This window comes from Mirounga angustirostris, unplaced genomic scaffold (assembly GCF_029215605.1).
Source record: "Mirounga angustirostris isolate CCGP_5_RB_7025 unplaced genomic scaffold, mMirAng1.0.hap1 SCAF_2, whole genome shotgun sequence".
NCBI classification, from domain to species: domain Eukaryota; kingdom Metazoa; phylum Chordata; class Mammalia; order Carnivora; family Phocidae; genus Mirounga; species Mirounga angustirostris.
In genome coordinates, this window is record NW_026991710.1 from 102,411,505 (window position 1) to 102,429,351 (window position 17,847).

Genomic DNA, 17,847 nt, shown 5'->3' on the forward strand with positions numbered 1-17,847 from the left:
CCTCCCCTCCCCCTGCTACTCCCCCCTGCTCGTGTGCGTGCATACTCTTTTTAAATAAGTAAATCTTAAAAAAAATAGGGATAAGAACCATATCATCATTTCAATAGACACAGAAAAAGCATTTAACAAAGTACAACATCCATTCATGATAAAAACCCTCAACAAAGTAGGTTAGAGGGAACATACCTCAACATAATAAGGCCATATATGAAAAACCCACAGCTAACATCATCCTTAATGAGGAAAAACTGAGAGCCTTTTGCCTAAGGTCAGGAACAAGATAAGGATGACTCACCACTTTTATTCAACATAGTACTGGAAGTCCTAGCCACAGCAGTCAAACAACAACCAAAAAAGGCATCTAAATCTGTAAGGAAGAAGTGAAACTACTATTTGCAGATAATATGATACTATATATATAAAATCCTAAACATTCCACCAAAAAACTGCTAGAATAAACAAATGCAGTAAAGTCATAGGATACAAAAATCAATGTACAGAAATCTGTTACAATTCAATACACAATAAATCAGCAGAAGGTAAAATTAAGAAAACAATCCCATTTACAACTGCACCCAAAATAGGGGCACCTGATTGGCTCAGTCGGTTAAGCGCCTGCCTTTGGCTCAGGTCATGATCCTGGGGTCCTGGGATCGAGCTCTGCATCGGGCTCCCTGCTTAACAGGAAGCCTGCTTCTCCCTCTCCCACTCCCCCTGCTTGTATTCCCTCTCTTGCTGTCTCTGTCAAAATAAATAAATAAAATCTTAAAAAAAAAAATTGCACCCAAAATAATAAGATACCTAGGAATAAACCTAACTAAAGAGGTGAAAGACCTGTATTCTGAAAACTAAAAAAATACTGATGAAAGAAATTGAAGATGACACAAAGACATGGGAAGACATTCCATGCTTATGGATTGGAAGAACAAATATTATTAAAATGTCCATACCACCCAAGGTAATCTACAGATTCAATGCAATCCCTATCAAAATACGAACAGCATTTTTCACAGAACTAGAACAAATAATCCTAAAATGTGTATGGAACCACAAAGGCTCCTGAATAGCCAAAGAAATCTTGAAAAAGAAAAGCAAAAGCTGAATGCATCACAATTCCAGACAGGTAATAACACAAAGCTGTAGTAATCAAAACAGTATGGTACTGGCACAAAAATAGACACATATTAATGGAATAGAGTAGAAAACCCAGAAATAAACCCACAATTAAAGTCTTATCAGGCCAAAATTAAAAATGCTATTACAGAGATGCAGTCACAAATGGAAGTTCTAACACAGAAGATAAATGAGGCAGAAGAGTCAGTGATATAGAAGACAAAATGATGGAAAATAAGGAAGCTAAGAAAAAAGAGAAAAACAACTACTGGATCATGAAGGGAGACTTGGAGAAATCAGCAACACCATAAAGAGAAATGATATCCAGATAATAGGGGTCCCAGAAGATGGAGAGAGAGAAGGAGAGGCAGAAGGTTGTTTGAACAAATTACAGCTGAGAACTTCCCTAATCTGGGGAAGGAAACAGGCATTCAAGTCCAGGAGGCACAGAGAACCCCCCTCAAATATTAACAAAAATAGGTCAACACCATTACATATAATAGTGATGCTTGCATATTTCAGAGATAAAGAGAAAATTCTGAAAGCAGCTCAGGACAGGAGGTCCTTAACCTACGAGGGTGGAAACATAAGGCTGGCAGCAGACCTGTCCACTGAGACCTGGCAGGCCAGAAAGGACTGGCATGATATATTCAGCGTGCTAAATGGAAAAAATATGCAGCAAAGAATACTTTATCCAGCAAGGCTGTCATTTGGAATAGAAAGAGAGATAAAGAGTTTTCAGGACAAACAAAAACTAAAGAAATTCATGAACACTCAATCAGCTCTGCACGAAACATTGAAGGGGATCCTTTGAGCAAAGAGAGCCCAAAGGTAACAAAGACCAGAAAGGAACAGAGAGAATCTACAGAAACAGCAACTTTACAGGTAATACAATGGCACTAAACTCATATCTTTCAGTAACTACTCTGAATGTAAATGGACTAAATGCTCCAATCAAAAGACATAAGGTATCAGATTAGATTAAAAAAAAACAAGACCCTTCAATATACTGTCTACAAGAGATTCATTTTAGACTCAAAGACACCTGCAGATTGAAAGTGAGGGGGTGAACAACCATTTATCATGCTACTGGACATCAAAAGGAAGCTGGAGTGGCAATCCTTATATCAGACAAACCAGATTTTAAACCAAAGACTGCAATAAGAGATGAAGAAGGACACCATATCACAATAAAAAGGTCCATACAACAAGATCTAACAATTGTGAATATTTATGCCCGTAGTTTGAGAGCAGCCAAATATATAAACCAATTAATAACAAAATTCTTTGAAACACATTGATAATAATACAATTAATAGTAGGGGACTTTAACACCCCACTCACAGCAACAGACAGACCATAAGCAGACAATCAACAAGGAAACAAGGGCTCTGAATGATACACCGGACCAGATGGACTTCAGATATATTCAGAGCATTCCATCCTAAATTAGCAATAGAATACACATTCTTCTTGAGTGCACATGGAACATTCTACAGAATAGATCACATACTGGGCCACAAATCAGGTCTCAAACCATATAAAAAGACTGAGATTATACCATGCATATTTTAGACCACAATGCTTTAAAACTTGAACTCAATCACAAGAGAAAATTTGGAAGAAACACAAATACATGGAGGTTAGAGAGCATCCTACTAAAGGATGAATGGGTCAACCAAAAAATTAGAGGAGAATTAAAAAAAATACATGGAAACAAATGAAAATAAAAACACGACAGTTCAGAACTTTTGGGATGCAGCAAAGGTGGTCCTAAGAGGGAAGTATATAGCAATGCACGCCTTTATCAAGAAACAAGAAAAGTCTCAAATACACACCCTACCTTACACCTAAAGAAGTTGGAAAAAGAACAGCAAATAAAGCCTAAATCCGGCAGGAGAAGAGAAATAATAAAGATTAGAGCAGAAATCAATGATATAGAAATCAAAAATAGCAGAATAGATCAATGAAACTAGGAGCTGATTCTTTGAAAGAATTAATAAGATTGATAGACCCCTTGCCAGACTTATCAAAAAGAAAAGAGAAAGGGCCCAAATAAAAAAATCATGAAAGAGGAGAGATCACAACCAACACTGAAGAAATTCAAACAATTATAAAAGAATATTATGAACAATTATATGTCAACAAATTAGGCAATCTGGAAGAAATGGATGCGTTCCTAGAAACATATAAACTACCAAAACTGAAACAGAAATAGAAAATATGAACAGACCCATAACCAGAAAAGAAATTGAATCAGTAATCAAAAATCTCCCAACAAACAAGAGTCCAGGGCCAGAAGGCCCCCAAGTGGAGGCCTACCAAACATTTAAAGAAGAATTAATACTTATTCCTCTGAAACTGTTCCAAAAAATAGAAACGGAAGGAAAACTTCCAAACTCATTCTGTGAGGCCAGCATTACCTTGATCCCAAAACCAGATAAAGACCCCATCAAAAAGGAGAATTACAGAACAATATCACTGATGAACACAGATGCCAAAATACTCACCAAGATACTAGCTATAGGGTCCAACAGGGCATTAAAAGAATTATTCACCACAACCCAAGTGGGATTTATTCCTGGGCTGCAAGGGTGGTTCAACATCCGTAAATCAATCAATGTGATACACTTCATTAATAAAAGAAAGGACAAGAACCATATGATCCTCTCAACAGATGCAGAAAAAGCATCTGACAAAATACAGCATCTTTTCTTGATAAAAACTCTCCACCATACAATCTACACATTCAATGCAATCCCTATCAAAATACAATCAGCGTTTCTCATAGAGCTGGAACAAATAATCCTAAAATTTTTATGGAACCAGAAAAGACTCTGAATAGCCAAAGGAATATTGAAAAAGAAAACCAAAGTTGGAGGCATCACAATTCCAGACTTCGAGCTGTATTGCAAAGCTGTAATCATCAAGACAGTATGGTACTGGCACAAAAATAGACACATTGATCAATGGAACAGAATAGAGAACCCAGAAATGGACCCTCAACTCTATGGTCAACTAATTTTTGACAAAGCAGGAAAGAATATCCAATGGAAAAAAAGTCTCTTCAACAAATGGTGTTGGGAAAACTGGAGAGCCACATGTAGAAGAATGAAACTGGACCATTTCCTTACACCATCCACAAAAATAGACTCAAAATGGATGAAAGACCTATGAGACAGGAATCCATCAAAATCCTAGAGGAGAACACAGGCAGTAGCAACTTCTTGCTAGACACGTCTCGTCTCCTAAGGCAAGAGAAACAAACTATTTTGGGGACTTCATCAAGATAAAAGCTTTTGCACAGCAAAGGAAACAGTCAACAAAACTAAAAGGCAACCTATGGAATGGGAGAAGACATTTGCAAATGAAATACCAGATAAAGGGCTACCATCCAAAATCTCTAAAGAACTTATCAACACGCCAAAACAAAAAATCCAGTCAAGAAATGTGCAGAAGACATGCACAGAGATTTCTCTAAAGAAGACATCCAAATGGCCAAAAGACACATGGGAAAAATACTCAACATCACTTGGCATCAGGGAAATACAAGTCAAAACCACAGTGAGATACCACCTCACATAGGTCAGAATGGCTAAAATAAAAAAGTCAGGAAACAACAGATGTTGGCAAGGATATGGAGAAAGTGGAACCCTCTTGCATTGCTGGTGGGAATATAAACTGGTGCAGCCACTCTGGAAATCAGTATGGAGGTTCCTCAAAAAGTTAAAAATAAAGCTACCCTATGACCCAATAAGTGCCCTACTAGGTATTTACCCAAAGGATACAAACATAGTGATTCAAAGGGGCACATGCACCCCAGTGTTTATAGCAGCAATGTCCACAATAGCCAAAATATGAGAAGAACCCAGATACCCACTGGTGGATGAATGGATAAAGAATATGTGGTATATATATATATATATATATATATATATATATACACATACATACATACAATGGAATATTATGCAGCCATCAAAAAATGAAATCTTGCCATTTGCAATGACGTGGATGGAACTAGAAGATATTATGCTAAGAGAAATAAGTCAGAGAAAGACAATTATCATACGATCCCACTGATATGTGGAATTTGAGAAACAAAGCAGAGGATCATAGGAGAAGAGAGGAAAAAGTGAAACAAGACGAAACCAGAGAGGGAGACAAACCATAAGAGACTCTTAATCTCAGGAAACAAACTGAGGGTTGCTGGAGTGGAGGGGGTGGGAGGGATGGGGTGGCTGGGTGATGGACATTGGAGAGGGTATGTTGTGGTAAGCACCGTGTATTGCGTAAGACTGATGAATCACAGACCTGTACCCCTGAAAAAATAATACACTGTATGTTAATAATAAAAAAATTTTATGGTTCATCAATGTAATTACCCCTACACAAACATAGTTAATTCTTTTCTCCATTATACTTACCCAGGAAAAATTCTAATCTAGTTAAACCTGAGTATTTGCCCTTTTTTGTGCCTGAGCAGCTGAAAATTCTTTGAGAAAGTCACAGAACTCTTTTTGATTCCTCTCATTTTCAATAATACCCACAAATCTAAGAGGACATATAACACCATTTGTCAATCTTACTATACTTCCCTAGTTGCCTTCATTTTCTGAGATGAGTATTTCATACCTTCTCTTCTATCCTCACATCTATAAATAACCTCTCCTCTCCCATCTTTCTCAGTTGGTGACTCTTCCTGCTATTTCTTTGAGGGAAATGGAAGTGCTCAGTAGGAGCTCCCATGTTGTCCCATCACTAAATCTGTATATCTCCACAAATCTTATTTTTTGTTTTTCCTCTTTTAAGAATGAAAATAACTGTCCCTCCCTCTTTCACAGCCAGTCCTTCCATTCCTGCTTTGGATTTTTATCCTTTTACCTTTTTTAATCTATTACTCTTCTGCATTTATCTTTCTCATTCCTTCATTATAAGTTTCTCCTTCCCTACCAAATATTTCCATTCAGTTATAAACTTGCATTAGTATCTGTTGTTAAAAATTCATCTATTAATCTCAAATACCCTCATTACTACTGCATTTATCTTCTTCCCTTATAGCAAAACTTAAAAAAAAAATTGTTCTCTAACTACTATCTCATTGTTCCCAATCAGGACATAGAGCCACACAATGAATTAAACAAGGGAAGTTTAAAATAAAGACTTATTAAGTCACAATATGAGTAATGATAAGCTCTAGGAAAAGTCCATAGGGCTGTAAGAGAGATCCAAAGAAGTAAAAACTTGAAAGGTCAGCTGTTTTAACAACCTTTGTATTCTCAGCACTTGGCTCAGAATGGGAGCTTAATGAATGCTGAATGAATGGAGAATATCTTGACAGTCTGTGAGAAACACAGTTGTCTTCCCACCTAAATATAGCCATTTATAATTTTTCTGTAGCCATAATATAATAGCGAGCAACATGAGGTTATCCTGACATTTTCAAAGCCTCCATAGGTACTTTTTGAATTAAATAAATATCCTAATAATTCATAACTGCTTAGAAAGAACTTTTAAAATATCTCTCTGTAATTCCTTGAGCATATAAAAATTTCTGCATTTTATTTTTCTCTAGGGAGAACTGAAAATTTAGAAAGCAATTTACAAAGCAGAAGCAACTTAAACAAAACAAACGATGAAAGAAAAAAAGAGGCAAACAAAACAGACTTTTAACTATAGAGAATAAACTGGTGGTTACCAGAGGGGAGGTAAGTGCAGGGATGGGTGAAATAGAGGAAGGGAATTAAGAGTACACTTACTGTGATGAGCACTGAGTAAATACAGACTTGCTGAATCACTATATTGCATACCTAAAACTAATACAACACTGTAGGTTAATTATACTAAAATTAAAAAAATTTTTTTTTAAAAGCAGAAGCAACTTACTTTATTTCGATCTTGTACAACCAATATTTTCCTAGTATTTTCATCAAATACAGCTCCTGTTGGGGGAAAAGTAAAAGATAATTGAGAATTATTATTAATTTCATTCACCTTAGACTCCTCCATACGCCTATCTGTGGTCATCAAAATCGTACCCATCCTGGAAGGCCTAGTTCAAGTACCACCTCATCCTTGACCACTTTTAAAATCTCTCCAGCAATAAAATGACTGCTCAGTTATTCAGGTTCTTTTAACAACTTGGGGAATACTAATGATGGTTCTTTTTTTTTAAAAAATATTTTTATTGTTATGTTAATCATCATACATTACATCATTAGTTTTTGACGTACTGTTCCATGATTCATCGTTTGTGCATAACACCCAGTGCTCCATGCAGAACGTGCCCTCCTCAATACCCATCACCAGGCTAACCCATCCTCCCACCCCCCTCCCCTCTAGAACCCTCAGTTTGTTTTTCAGAGTCCATCATCTCTCATGGTTCGCCTCCCCCTCCGATATCCCCCTGAACGTTTTATCTTAAAAAAAAGTAAAGAAAGAAAGAAAAAGGAAAGGAAAAACCATCCCCACAAGGGGAAGGCCCCACGTGGGCCCATCTGTTGTTCTCCCCGGCTCCAGAGACTTCTGCACAGGCCTTACTTAGCTCCTTGCCGGCTGACCTCCTCTTAAAAAAAAAAAAAAAGTTTCTAGCACATGCTAAGTTGTAGGATAATCAGCTGCATAAGCTTCTTCTCTAGATCATCTATTCCTGATGGTACATTGTTAAATAAATTAATCTTTCTATCCTTCTGTAGCATTTATTTTAATGTCAAATCTTAAGTGCTTAAAAATATTTATTGAATAAATGAAGTGACTTTTCCATTCTCATTTTTATTCCTTGAATCACTATGTATATAGAACATGGGCTATGCCTCTGATGATCTAACTCTCAAATATCTCAATATTCAGTTCAGGATCTCACTGAAGCCACGTACTTTTTTTTTTTTTTTACCGCATGTGCATATGACTTTATAACATACCAATACATTGCTTTGGGATAATTGTTTATTTTATATATGTCCTAAGTTCTAATCCTTTTATTTATACATTCAATATACACACTGCCAAGCACACTATGCATTTGGCTAGACGTTAGGGACCCAAATAAATAAGGTTTATTTGTTTTTTGACAATCCTGGGTCAAAAATATAAGTGACACCTTAATGATTTGTATTAAGTCCTTTAAATGCTATAATTTAAAAATATTTATATTTACATAATGTGAGGAAATATTGTTAAAAAGATATTTTCTACATACCCTTTCAATAGTAAGTGAGTTCTTATATATAATACATATGGGTTCTCTATATTTGAGCCCTGTTATGTGTCAGGCATTTTTCTAGGTGCTAGGGATATAGTGGTAAACGAAACAAAATCCCCTATCCTCAGTGGGCTCACATTCTGGTGTGTGTATGAAAAAGTAACAAACAAACAGAAAACAAATTATAAAGAACATGAGGTGACAATGCTATGTAGAAATAAAATATAGAAAGGGTTAGGTATATATAATACAAGGAAGGACAAATTTCTCTGAAATGAAAACTCCACATTTTACTGTTTAAAAAAAAGGAAAACTACTAAGTGAGATATAATTAACATTAATGTTGGCTTCTATTAGAAAACATAAAATAGAATTAATTGGACTTTATAAGGGTTAGAATGCCAAAGAAATGCCAAGGAAACATATTCTTAAATTTTAATAATCTGTGATTACTCAAATTGCAATTTTCCCTAATGAATTATAAACATGAGCAAAATATTTACCTCAAAGACAAAACCAGCGTGGCTAAAGCACAACGTGAGCGACCCCTGCTGGTCACAACTTAAATGGCATATAAACACAAAGAGATCAGGGATTAGAAATTATTATATTATGATTAGTCAGATACTGTGCTAAGTGCTTTATGTGCATTATCTCAGGTATTCTTCACAATAATCATGTGAGTGGTATCATTTTGAGTGCCCAAGTTCACACAGCCCTAAAACTGTCTGTCTGGATTCTGAGCTGGTATTCTCACTGTGCAACCGTGTCCCTTCCCCACACAATTGTGTTCTCTGGGGACTTGAGTTTCCACTTGAAGAGCTATCTAATCATTCAAGAAATATTTATTGAGTATCTACTTTATGCCAGACACTGTCTTTAACCTGACAACACAGTGGTGGGAAAGACAAAATACCTGCCTTCATGGAGTTTATATTATTGTGGGGGAAATTAAGTATATGATATAATTTCAGATTGTGGTGGGTGCTATATAGAAAAACAGACCTGGATAAAGGGACCATGAATGATGCAGGAGGACTATTTTAGGCAGGAAGGTCAGGAGACTTTTGAGAAGATGTTGGAGCAGAAACTTCAGCTCTAAAGAGCTAGATAAACAAAGCCCTGGGAAAGAGTACTACAGGAAGACGAGCCAATAGGTGTGAAAGCTCTGAGGCAGACACAAGCTTGTTGTGTTTGAAGAACAGTAACAAAACCATAGCTCACTCCATTCCAGGGTAGGGAAGGAAAGATTTTTCCTCTAATACTTAGGTTCTGTGTCTAGGGCTGTGAAACTGAACTGACCGAAGACAGATTAATGGAGCAAAAAAAGTATATATTTTATTTATTTATTTATTTATTTATTTATTTATTTATTTATTTATTTATTTATTTATTTATTTATTTATTATATTTACATGGCCTGGGGTGGTGATGGAAGAATTGATTAAAAGAACTGAAAATCCCCAAACAGTGGTTAAGCCCAGGGGCATATGTACCATTTCAACAAAGAGCAATACATTATGGAGACATGACAAGACAAAAGAAAAAGAGGTTTGGGATAAGGAGGTAAATGGTGGAAAAATGACTAGGACATATACGGGGGAAATTAATGGAATACAAGAGTTATTTTAATAAGGTTTATTTGTACAGACTCGTCTTGGTGTCAACTCCCCATCTTCTATAAGAATGTCTCCTCTTCCTGGTACAAAAAATTTATGCCCTGCTTTTAGGGAAAAAAGGGGAGGCAGAGGACTCTTCCTGTATCTAGTGTTTTTCAAGCTCAAAATAATCAATATGCCATTGTGGTATATTTTGTGGTGGTATGTTCACCAGCCACACCTACCTTCTGCTGCTTATAACAATAAATGTCAATTACTTTCCCTTCACCTAAAAAACACTACACCTTTCCAGAAAATTTCTTACATGATTTCATTACCACCCCTAGTAGCCACTTCATATCCTAGTTATACTTCAAGACTTCAAGTTCCAGATCTCTCATTGCCTGAACTCCTATGGTATATCTTAACTATAATACATACTATTTAGTTATAAACAGGTGCTTCATAGTATACTCTTTATGCATATATTAACAATTCTGTAGTAATAACTGGATTTAAAAGTCTAATTTAAAACTCTAAACCAATGAATTAATAATTATCTGCATAACTTTCTAATGAAGTGTGAGGGTGCTATCAAATTACCAGTCTTTTGAAGTAGAGCTGAATGGAAATTTCTAACTGCCTCTACTTGTTACAAGGGAGTGAAATCATGGAGAGAGAAAACATTAGACATCCTTGAACTCCTTTTTAACCTCAAAGGTGCAAACTACCTTTAAAAACGCTTGTAAATTATATGAAGGCAAATAAAATTATTAAATTACTAGCTTATATACAATACTGCTTTCATTTAAGTCATAAGGACTTACTATTTCAGTTTTTTTTTTTTTTAAAGATTTTATTTATTTATTTGAAGCGAGAATGAGATAGAGAGAGAGCATGAGAGGGGGGAGGGTCAGAGAGAGAAGCAGACTCCCTGCTGAGCAGGGAGCCCGACGTGGGACTCGATCCCGGGACTCCAGGATCATGACCTGAGCCGAAGGCAGTCGCTTAACCAACTGAGCCACCCAGGCGCCCCTCAGTTTTTTTTTTTTTTACCCCTGGTTCTCAAAGGATGGTTCAGGGACCAGCATTAACATTAGCAGTAGCAGCAGAGAATTTATTAGAAATGCAAATTTTCTGGCAACCCCCCACACCAACTGAATCAGAAACTCTTAGTTGTGGGGCCCAGCAGTGGTGTTTTCAGCAAACCCTCCAGGTGATTTTGACACACTCTACAATTTGAGAACTCCAGTCTTAACCTAAAGCAAATCTCTCAAGACCATGTCTTTGAAGTTAATCAGTGGCTTGAAAAGTCCATAATATACTTCAATTATGCTATCTGAAGCAACTGTTTGGCACCATAACTTAATGTAATTAAGAAGTAATGTCCAAATAAAAAATCTGCTTTGCTTTACCTTAAATTCAACCTAAAAATTATCTTTTATTTTACAAATTCACATAATTAGTACTAATATGTTTTACCATAATGATTTAGTCCCTGATCCCAATTCAGTGTTACCATTTGCGTACTGAAGTTCAAGTACCTATATAAAAGTGTTCAAAGGTATCCTCTGGAAAACTAAACACCAAACTTGTTTGGTGTGCTGCCCTCTGCTGATTCATAAGGCAAACTTCATCTATTTAAGGCACTCCTTAATAATCCCAAGGATTATTTTATCAAACTACTCATTACACATGAATAAACTATCACTTAGCTGTAAGAAAAAATTGGGTGAACCTCTAAAAGGTTAATTTTATTGTTAGTTTGAAACTGACCTGCAACTCCTACTTGATGTGTAGCATAGCCTGGTAATCTGCTGGGTCCCTCTCCCAGCCACAGTGTCAGCGTGGATGAATCCGATTCTGCATGGTGAAAGCAGAAACCCAGGGAAGCAGCAGGGGCAATAAATCGGCTTTGGAGGATGGGAATATGCAGCCATACCGCTATCCTACCTTCTGATCTCCATTGTTGTACTGCAGCTAAAATGCAGATGAGGATAAAAATCTGTAAACATTTTCCAGTGAAACGAGTGGAAGATCTCAGGTATCACCTCTTCTAAAAAGCCATCCTAAAACATCCACCTCCCTTAGTAGTTAGCTTGGAAGCGATGGGGGAGGGGAATCCTAAAATGCTCTGTTCACATCAACAGCATGGGAACTATCATGTTTTATTGTAATTAGTACCTTGCTTATGTGATTTTTCCATCAGACTGAATTCCTTGAGAATAGAGTCAGTATATTCATATCACCTGACCACAATGCTTGGCACATAACTGGTGCTCAATATTTGTAGAATGAACAAAAAAACTCGATTTAAATAAAATACCATTTTAATGCTGTTCCTTTTAACATCCTTAGTTTTAATCTTTATAAATGACTATTAAGGGCTTCCACTTCCACTTTCTTTAAGAGTTCTGTTATAGTTTTTTTGGCTTATAAATTTCAAGGTGCTTAAAACTCTAACTTTGTTTTTAAATAATGTATACCAGTCCTAGAAAAAACTGAAAATATAATGAAGAAATCAAGACTTCATATCTTACTAGCATGCAGAGATAAAAATATAATTTTGACATTTTTCCATGAATTTTGGAATTGACATCACACCATATATAATTTACAACATATCTTTTACTACTTATTATAAACACTTTGCTATATCATTAAAATTTTTAATGAACATAAGTTTTTAACGACTGCATAATTTTCCTCAGATAGGTACACCAAAAGCTACTTAACCAACCTCTTACTCCTACTCTAAATACCAAGATGAATGTAGATTTTTCTGTTTTTGACTTCTGCAAATTCTCTTATTACTTAAGATTAAGCCAGAAGAAAAAGATTCTAACATTTGGTCCTTACTAAGTTCTAGACACTCTACATATATTATCTCATTACATTCTCACAACCTGAAAGGCAAGTATTATCGCCCCTAATTTATGGGTGAAGAATATTGCAGTCTTAGAGAAACTTCTCAGATCACTTTCTCCATCCATCACCTCACTTAATCTTTACAATAATCTTGCAAATTGTGTGTGTGTGTGGTGGTGGGAAGGTTTGATTATTTATTTAATGGTTAAATTTCTTTTCCTCCTCTTCTCTTCTCCAGCTGTGCAGTAAGTGACTCCCTCGTTAAGGACCCTGTTCTCTACCTCTTTAAAAGGCAGTGGGTCTAATACAGTGACAAACACATGGGGGTCTTTCATAAAAGCTTCTTGATTTGGGGCTATGGAGTCAGATCCTTCTCACCCACCTCTTTCTCTGATTTAAATCCTTTTAAAATTGATGTACAAGTACATAAAGTGAAGTACACAAATCTTAAGTGTACATTTAATGAGTTCTGACATATGCATACTTATGTAACACACTCCAGTAAAGATTAAAGAACATTTCTATTACTTCAGAAAGTTCACATATCCTCCCTAGTCATTCTAATCAAGTGAAAAAGCTAGTTTGACTTAATAACAAAATTTGCACTAGCTCTTAGAGGCAGCATAATGCATTAAGAACAGATTCCAGAGCCAAGGGAAGTTACTTATCTCTCTGTGCCTCAGTACCATCACCTTTAAAATAAAGGTAACAGTATCTACCTCAGAGTTGTTATGAGGATTAAATGAATTAATATTTGTAAAGTTCTTAAAAGTGTTTAGCAATAGGAATTCATAAATGCAATAGAATGTTTTATTAAAACATTAAAATGTTATTAAAACATTAAAATGTTTATTAAAAACTATAAAAAGTATATGGTACTACAGATTATAAATTAGTTTCCTATAATTTATCTTCGATCACATGTATCCAGTAAAGTAATTAGGGTTGGCATTATTCACGTACGCAACCTAAGACGCAAATATTTTTAGTGGTGGTTTTGCCTACTACCCAGCTAAGCACCTGTCAGAATCTGGGGTTGAAACCCGGATGTATGACTCTAAACCCAACCCTCATGCTTTGCCTGTCTAAGAAAGTGCTTTAACCACCTGGCCACTGACATGTGACAAGTGTGTGCAATAAATATCTGTATCTTCCTATACTACACAGAGGTAGATGTATTAGAGTATGAACATTGACTTGATTCTCCTACTGTTGATATTGTTGGAGTCAGTAATTATTCCCAAGTAGGAGAGAAAATGCGGTGAAGAGGTAGTTTGGGAAGGAGAATGATTAAAGAATGAAATAACTAGCTCAATTATATTTACATAGACCATACATTAATTGCCTTATTAATGGCTCAATAGGATAAAGATTATCTGAAGTTTCCTTTTAGAGTGAGAGAATCTTTCCAAGGCTGAATTTCCGTGCTAGGCCTTCAATTCGAATAGAAGAACCATCAGGGGCAGTCGGAAAAACTCCCAACCAAATCACGGGCTTCTCTCAAACTGAAGGCTCCTCCATCCAAGCTTTCTTTCCTCTCTTTGGACTTAGGTCCAAGAAGAGTGGCGAATTTTCTTACTGAAGACTGAAACCGCCCACTACCTACCCTCCCTTGTTAACCATAAAAGACTTGTTTTGTCTCTAGCAAACTCAAGTTCTTGATGCGTCAGCCTGACCCAATTTGTGTACAAAAATGACCACTTAGTATCTCTCGAGTCCACTCATTGTCCACCACCTGTATAGTTCTGTCTCGGGCAAAGTGCCCCGCAGAACTAAGGCCCGGTAAATGATAGTAAATAATTTTAACATTACTGAGCGTTAAGTATGTGGCAGAGACCGTGATATGCACTTTATATGCATTACCCAACTTAACCCTCAGCAATCCTTTGCGATACTAACCGGTTTTATGGTAGGGGAAATGGTAGTTTACAGAACTTGCCGAAGGTCACATATTTGGTCCTTACTAAGAAAGTGCAGCAGAAACTCGGGCTGCCGATCTCAAAGTCTGGGATAGTTACTATTTCACCCAACCGCCCCAGAAACCGCCCAGCAAGGGACACAAGAACGAAAGGGGGCGAAATCGGTATGGGTCACACCTGCCCTCTCTCCCTAGGGCTCGGTACTGATTCGCGGAGAGCGTGTCAGGTGAACCGGGGCCCCGGTTACTTCATTAGAAAGGCTCCGGAGGCCGGGAACCCCTCGGCCCAGGCACACTTGCCCTGCAAGCCCCTCTGGAATGAGGCGGCGTCCAGGCGGTCCAGCGCGCCGAGCCGCGCAAGGCGCACCGAGACGCCCCCGAATCTGTCCAGCTCTCCCCGCAGCTCTTCCGCTCCGACAGGAGGGTTCCACTTGCAACCCGGACCGCCGGAAGCCCCGTGGTGCCCCAAGAGCCTTGCGCTGCAGGTCCGCAGGAGCACTGCGCGCCAAAAACGCCCGCTTGCTAGTGGCGGCATTTACGCGTCCGCGTCCCACCACTAGCTCGGCCCCTAAATTAACCTTCCTTTGAGTTCCAGAGCAGAGGTCGCTACCGTAAATTTTAGAAGAGTGCCACCCATTCTTCTAGAAGTTGCGCTGTTACCACTTTTTTTTTTTTTTTTTTTAGCGCTGTACTGAAGTGACCGCGAAGTCCTGTTCACCAGCTCCTCTCAGGAATTTGCCCGGTTCCAGGAAAGCCGGAGAGAAACTTTTCCACCACTTTCTTTTTCTAGTTTAAGTCAACAGACGTTTGTTCAGGGATGGGATGGGAAAGGCGGGCAGAGATGATAAAAAAAAAAAATCCTGTTTTTCAGGAATTTACAATCTAAATGACCTTGTGTCCACGTAATCCGTCTTCCTTTGCAAAAGTCAGAACCTCTTCTTCCAAGATGGCGGGTTCTGAAAATGCTCGGGTCTCCCTTTTTCTACAGCGCTCCACTTGGGGGATTACGGCGCAGGGCGGAGTCTCGCTGACTTCTGCCCCGGAAGTTTTTCTTCCCCAGAACCGAGCACGTTGGGAGCCGGTTTTGCGGTGGCTTTTCCTAGGCTGCCTCCTGATCATGTCTTCCAAGAAGAACAGAAAACGGCTGAACCGAAGCGCAGAGAATGGTTCAACCTCGCCCTCCTCTGCTTCCTCTCCTTCGGGGCCCCCTGCTCCTTCTGCTGGGCCAGGCACGGCGGCAGCGGCCGGGATTCTGGTGGTGACCAACTTCTTAGAAAAGGGTAAAGAGTTCTGGGTGGGAGACCTGAGGCCGAGGGGGCGCAGCCTGAGAAGAACGTAGACCTAGCGATGTCGCCTTTAAGGTGCAGAGGCTTTTGAGGATTGGGCGAGACCCAGGTGTGAGAGTGGCACACAAGTTTGTACACCCGAAGCCGTGCCTGCATTGGAGAAGTTAGACAGAAGCGGCTTCACCGTGGATTAAGTCATTTACTTTTGTAAATTGTTTTGAATTTATAAGTTGCACTTGAAACGACTTTGCCTCGTTTAACGACGTATTTAACTGTAACATTGCTTAAAGGTAGCGAGCATGGGATATATATACCAGAAAACTAAACAGTGAAGATGTGGATACATCCTTCCTAAGAGATACCGCTGTGTCTCTAAGAATGAAAGGCTTTAGGGTTTTTTCTTCTACTACAAGGGTTCTGAAAGTTAGTAACAGCCACCAGTTACATAGTATTGTTATCAGTAGGTTGGGTATGTCACATATCTCCTTTAACCTTAATAGAAGACCTGGAAGATGGGAATGTATTATTCCCATTTCACAGAGAAAGAATAGTTAATGTAATTGGCTCCAGGTTCCACAGGTACTAAGTGGCAGGAGGTACTTAGCTTTAAAGCCCTTATTCTAGATCAGAGCTCCCTTGAGTTAGGAGAACGGATTTATCGGAAAAGTTCATTGGTAAAGCTTCTGTGTGTTGAAGCTGTGTTATAGCTTTGGAAAAAATGGAACACCAGTTAAACTGGTGGCAAGAATTTTATGTCTAATGCACAACCTAATGACAATCTTAGAGTTAACACAGTGTTTTCAGTTTCATCTAGGGATCAGAGGATAACTTGTTCTGTCCTGAATATACAATCTCTTTTTCAACTGGATCCTTCCCTTGAAATTTAAACCTGCTGATTTCTCTTACATCTTAAATCAAAACAAAAGTTCCACATTTTCTTCTTACCACCACCCTCTCTGTTTCCATCCTTTCATTGCCAAGTTTCTTTCTTTCTTTCTTTCTTTTTAAGATTTTATTTTTAAGTGATCTCCCAACGTTGGACTTGAACTCAAAACCTTGAGATCAAGAGTCGCATGCTCTACTGACTGAGCCAGCCAGGTGTAGCTCATTGCCAAGTTTCGTAAATGGAGTAGTCTCTGTCTGTTCATCTGTCACCTACTCCTTAGCCTATTTAAGTTTTGACATCTATCCCATCATTCTATGGAAACTGTCCCTGTCATGGTCACTGATCATCTCCATGTTGATAAATACAATGGACAGTTTTTCTTTACTTCCCTTACTTGACCTCTCAGCAACTTCTGGCATTGTCTACCATTTCGTTTTTCTTAAAACACTTTAATTTTGGGGCGTGCCTGGGTGGCTCAGTATGTTAAGCGTTTGCCCTCGGCTCAGGTCATGATCCCAGAGTCCTGGGATCAAGCCCCTTGTGGGGCCCCCTGCTCAGTGGGAAATCTGCTTCTCTCTCCCCCTGTGCCCCTCCACCCGGGTCATACTCTTTCTCTCTATCACTCACTCTCTCTTGCTTCTCAAATAAATAAACAGAATCTTAAAAAACAAACAAACCACACTTTAATTTTTGGCAATGTGCCATTAAACTTTCCTAGTTTTTCTCCATCCTTTTGTTGGTAGGTAGATTTTCAGTTTCCTTTGCAGGCTCATTTTCTACTTTGCTGCCAAATGGCTAAGTGCCTCAATTCTTAGTCCTAAAACCCTCTTTTTCTCTGTATAAATCTTTCTTTGGCAAGTTCATCCAATGTCCAGAGTTTTTCATCTATACTTTCATCATTTTCGAATTTATATTTGTAATTTATACTATTTCTGAGTCTTGGTTCAGGTGCCTTCTAGGCCAATACTACTCAAATT

At 38.0% G+C, this 17,847-nt stretch overlaps 2 protein-coding genes across 5 annotated transcripts in view; one reads left to right on the forward strand and one right to left on the reverse strand.

Annotated features, from left to right (window-relative positions):
• NUDT6 (nudix hydrolase 6) overlaps window positions 1-15,552 on the reverse strand; it is a 31,549-nt gene extending 15,997 nt beyond the window's left edge. Inside the window, exons 1-3 of the mRNA XM_045880493.3 lie at window positions 14,999-15,552; window positions 11,689-11,892; window positions 7,000-7,055 (exon numbers count right to left, since the gene is read on the reverse strand). Of these exons, the coding sequence (XP_045736449.1) occupies window positions 7,000-7,055; window positions 11,689-11,892; window positions 14,999-15,233 (495 nt within the window). The 5' untranslated portion in view covers window positions 15,234-15,552. The remainder of the gene's footprint in view (window positions 1-6,999; window positions 7,056-11,688; window positions 11,893-14,998) is intronic.
• Window positions 15,553-15,712: 160 nt separating this feature from the next.
• Window positions 15,713-17,847, forward strand: part of AFG2A (AFG2 AAA ATPase homolog A) — a 343,557-nt gene continuing 341,422 nt past the window's right edge. For 2 of the 4 annotated variants that reach the window (XM_045880488.3, XM_045880490.3), the window contains exon 1: window positions 15,717-15,978. In XM_045880488.3, coding sequence (XP_045736444.1) covers window positions 15,816-15,978 — 163 coding nt within the window. In that variant the 5' untranslated portion in view covers window positions 15,717-15,815. Of the gene's footprint in view, window positions 15,979-17,847 lie in introns of all 4 variants that reach the window. The other 2 variants (XM_054508768.2, XM_045880489.3) reach the window with 2 other exon arrangements.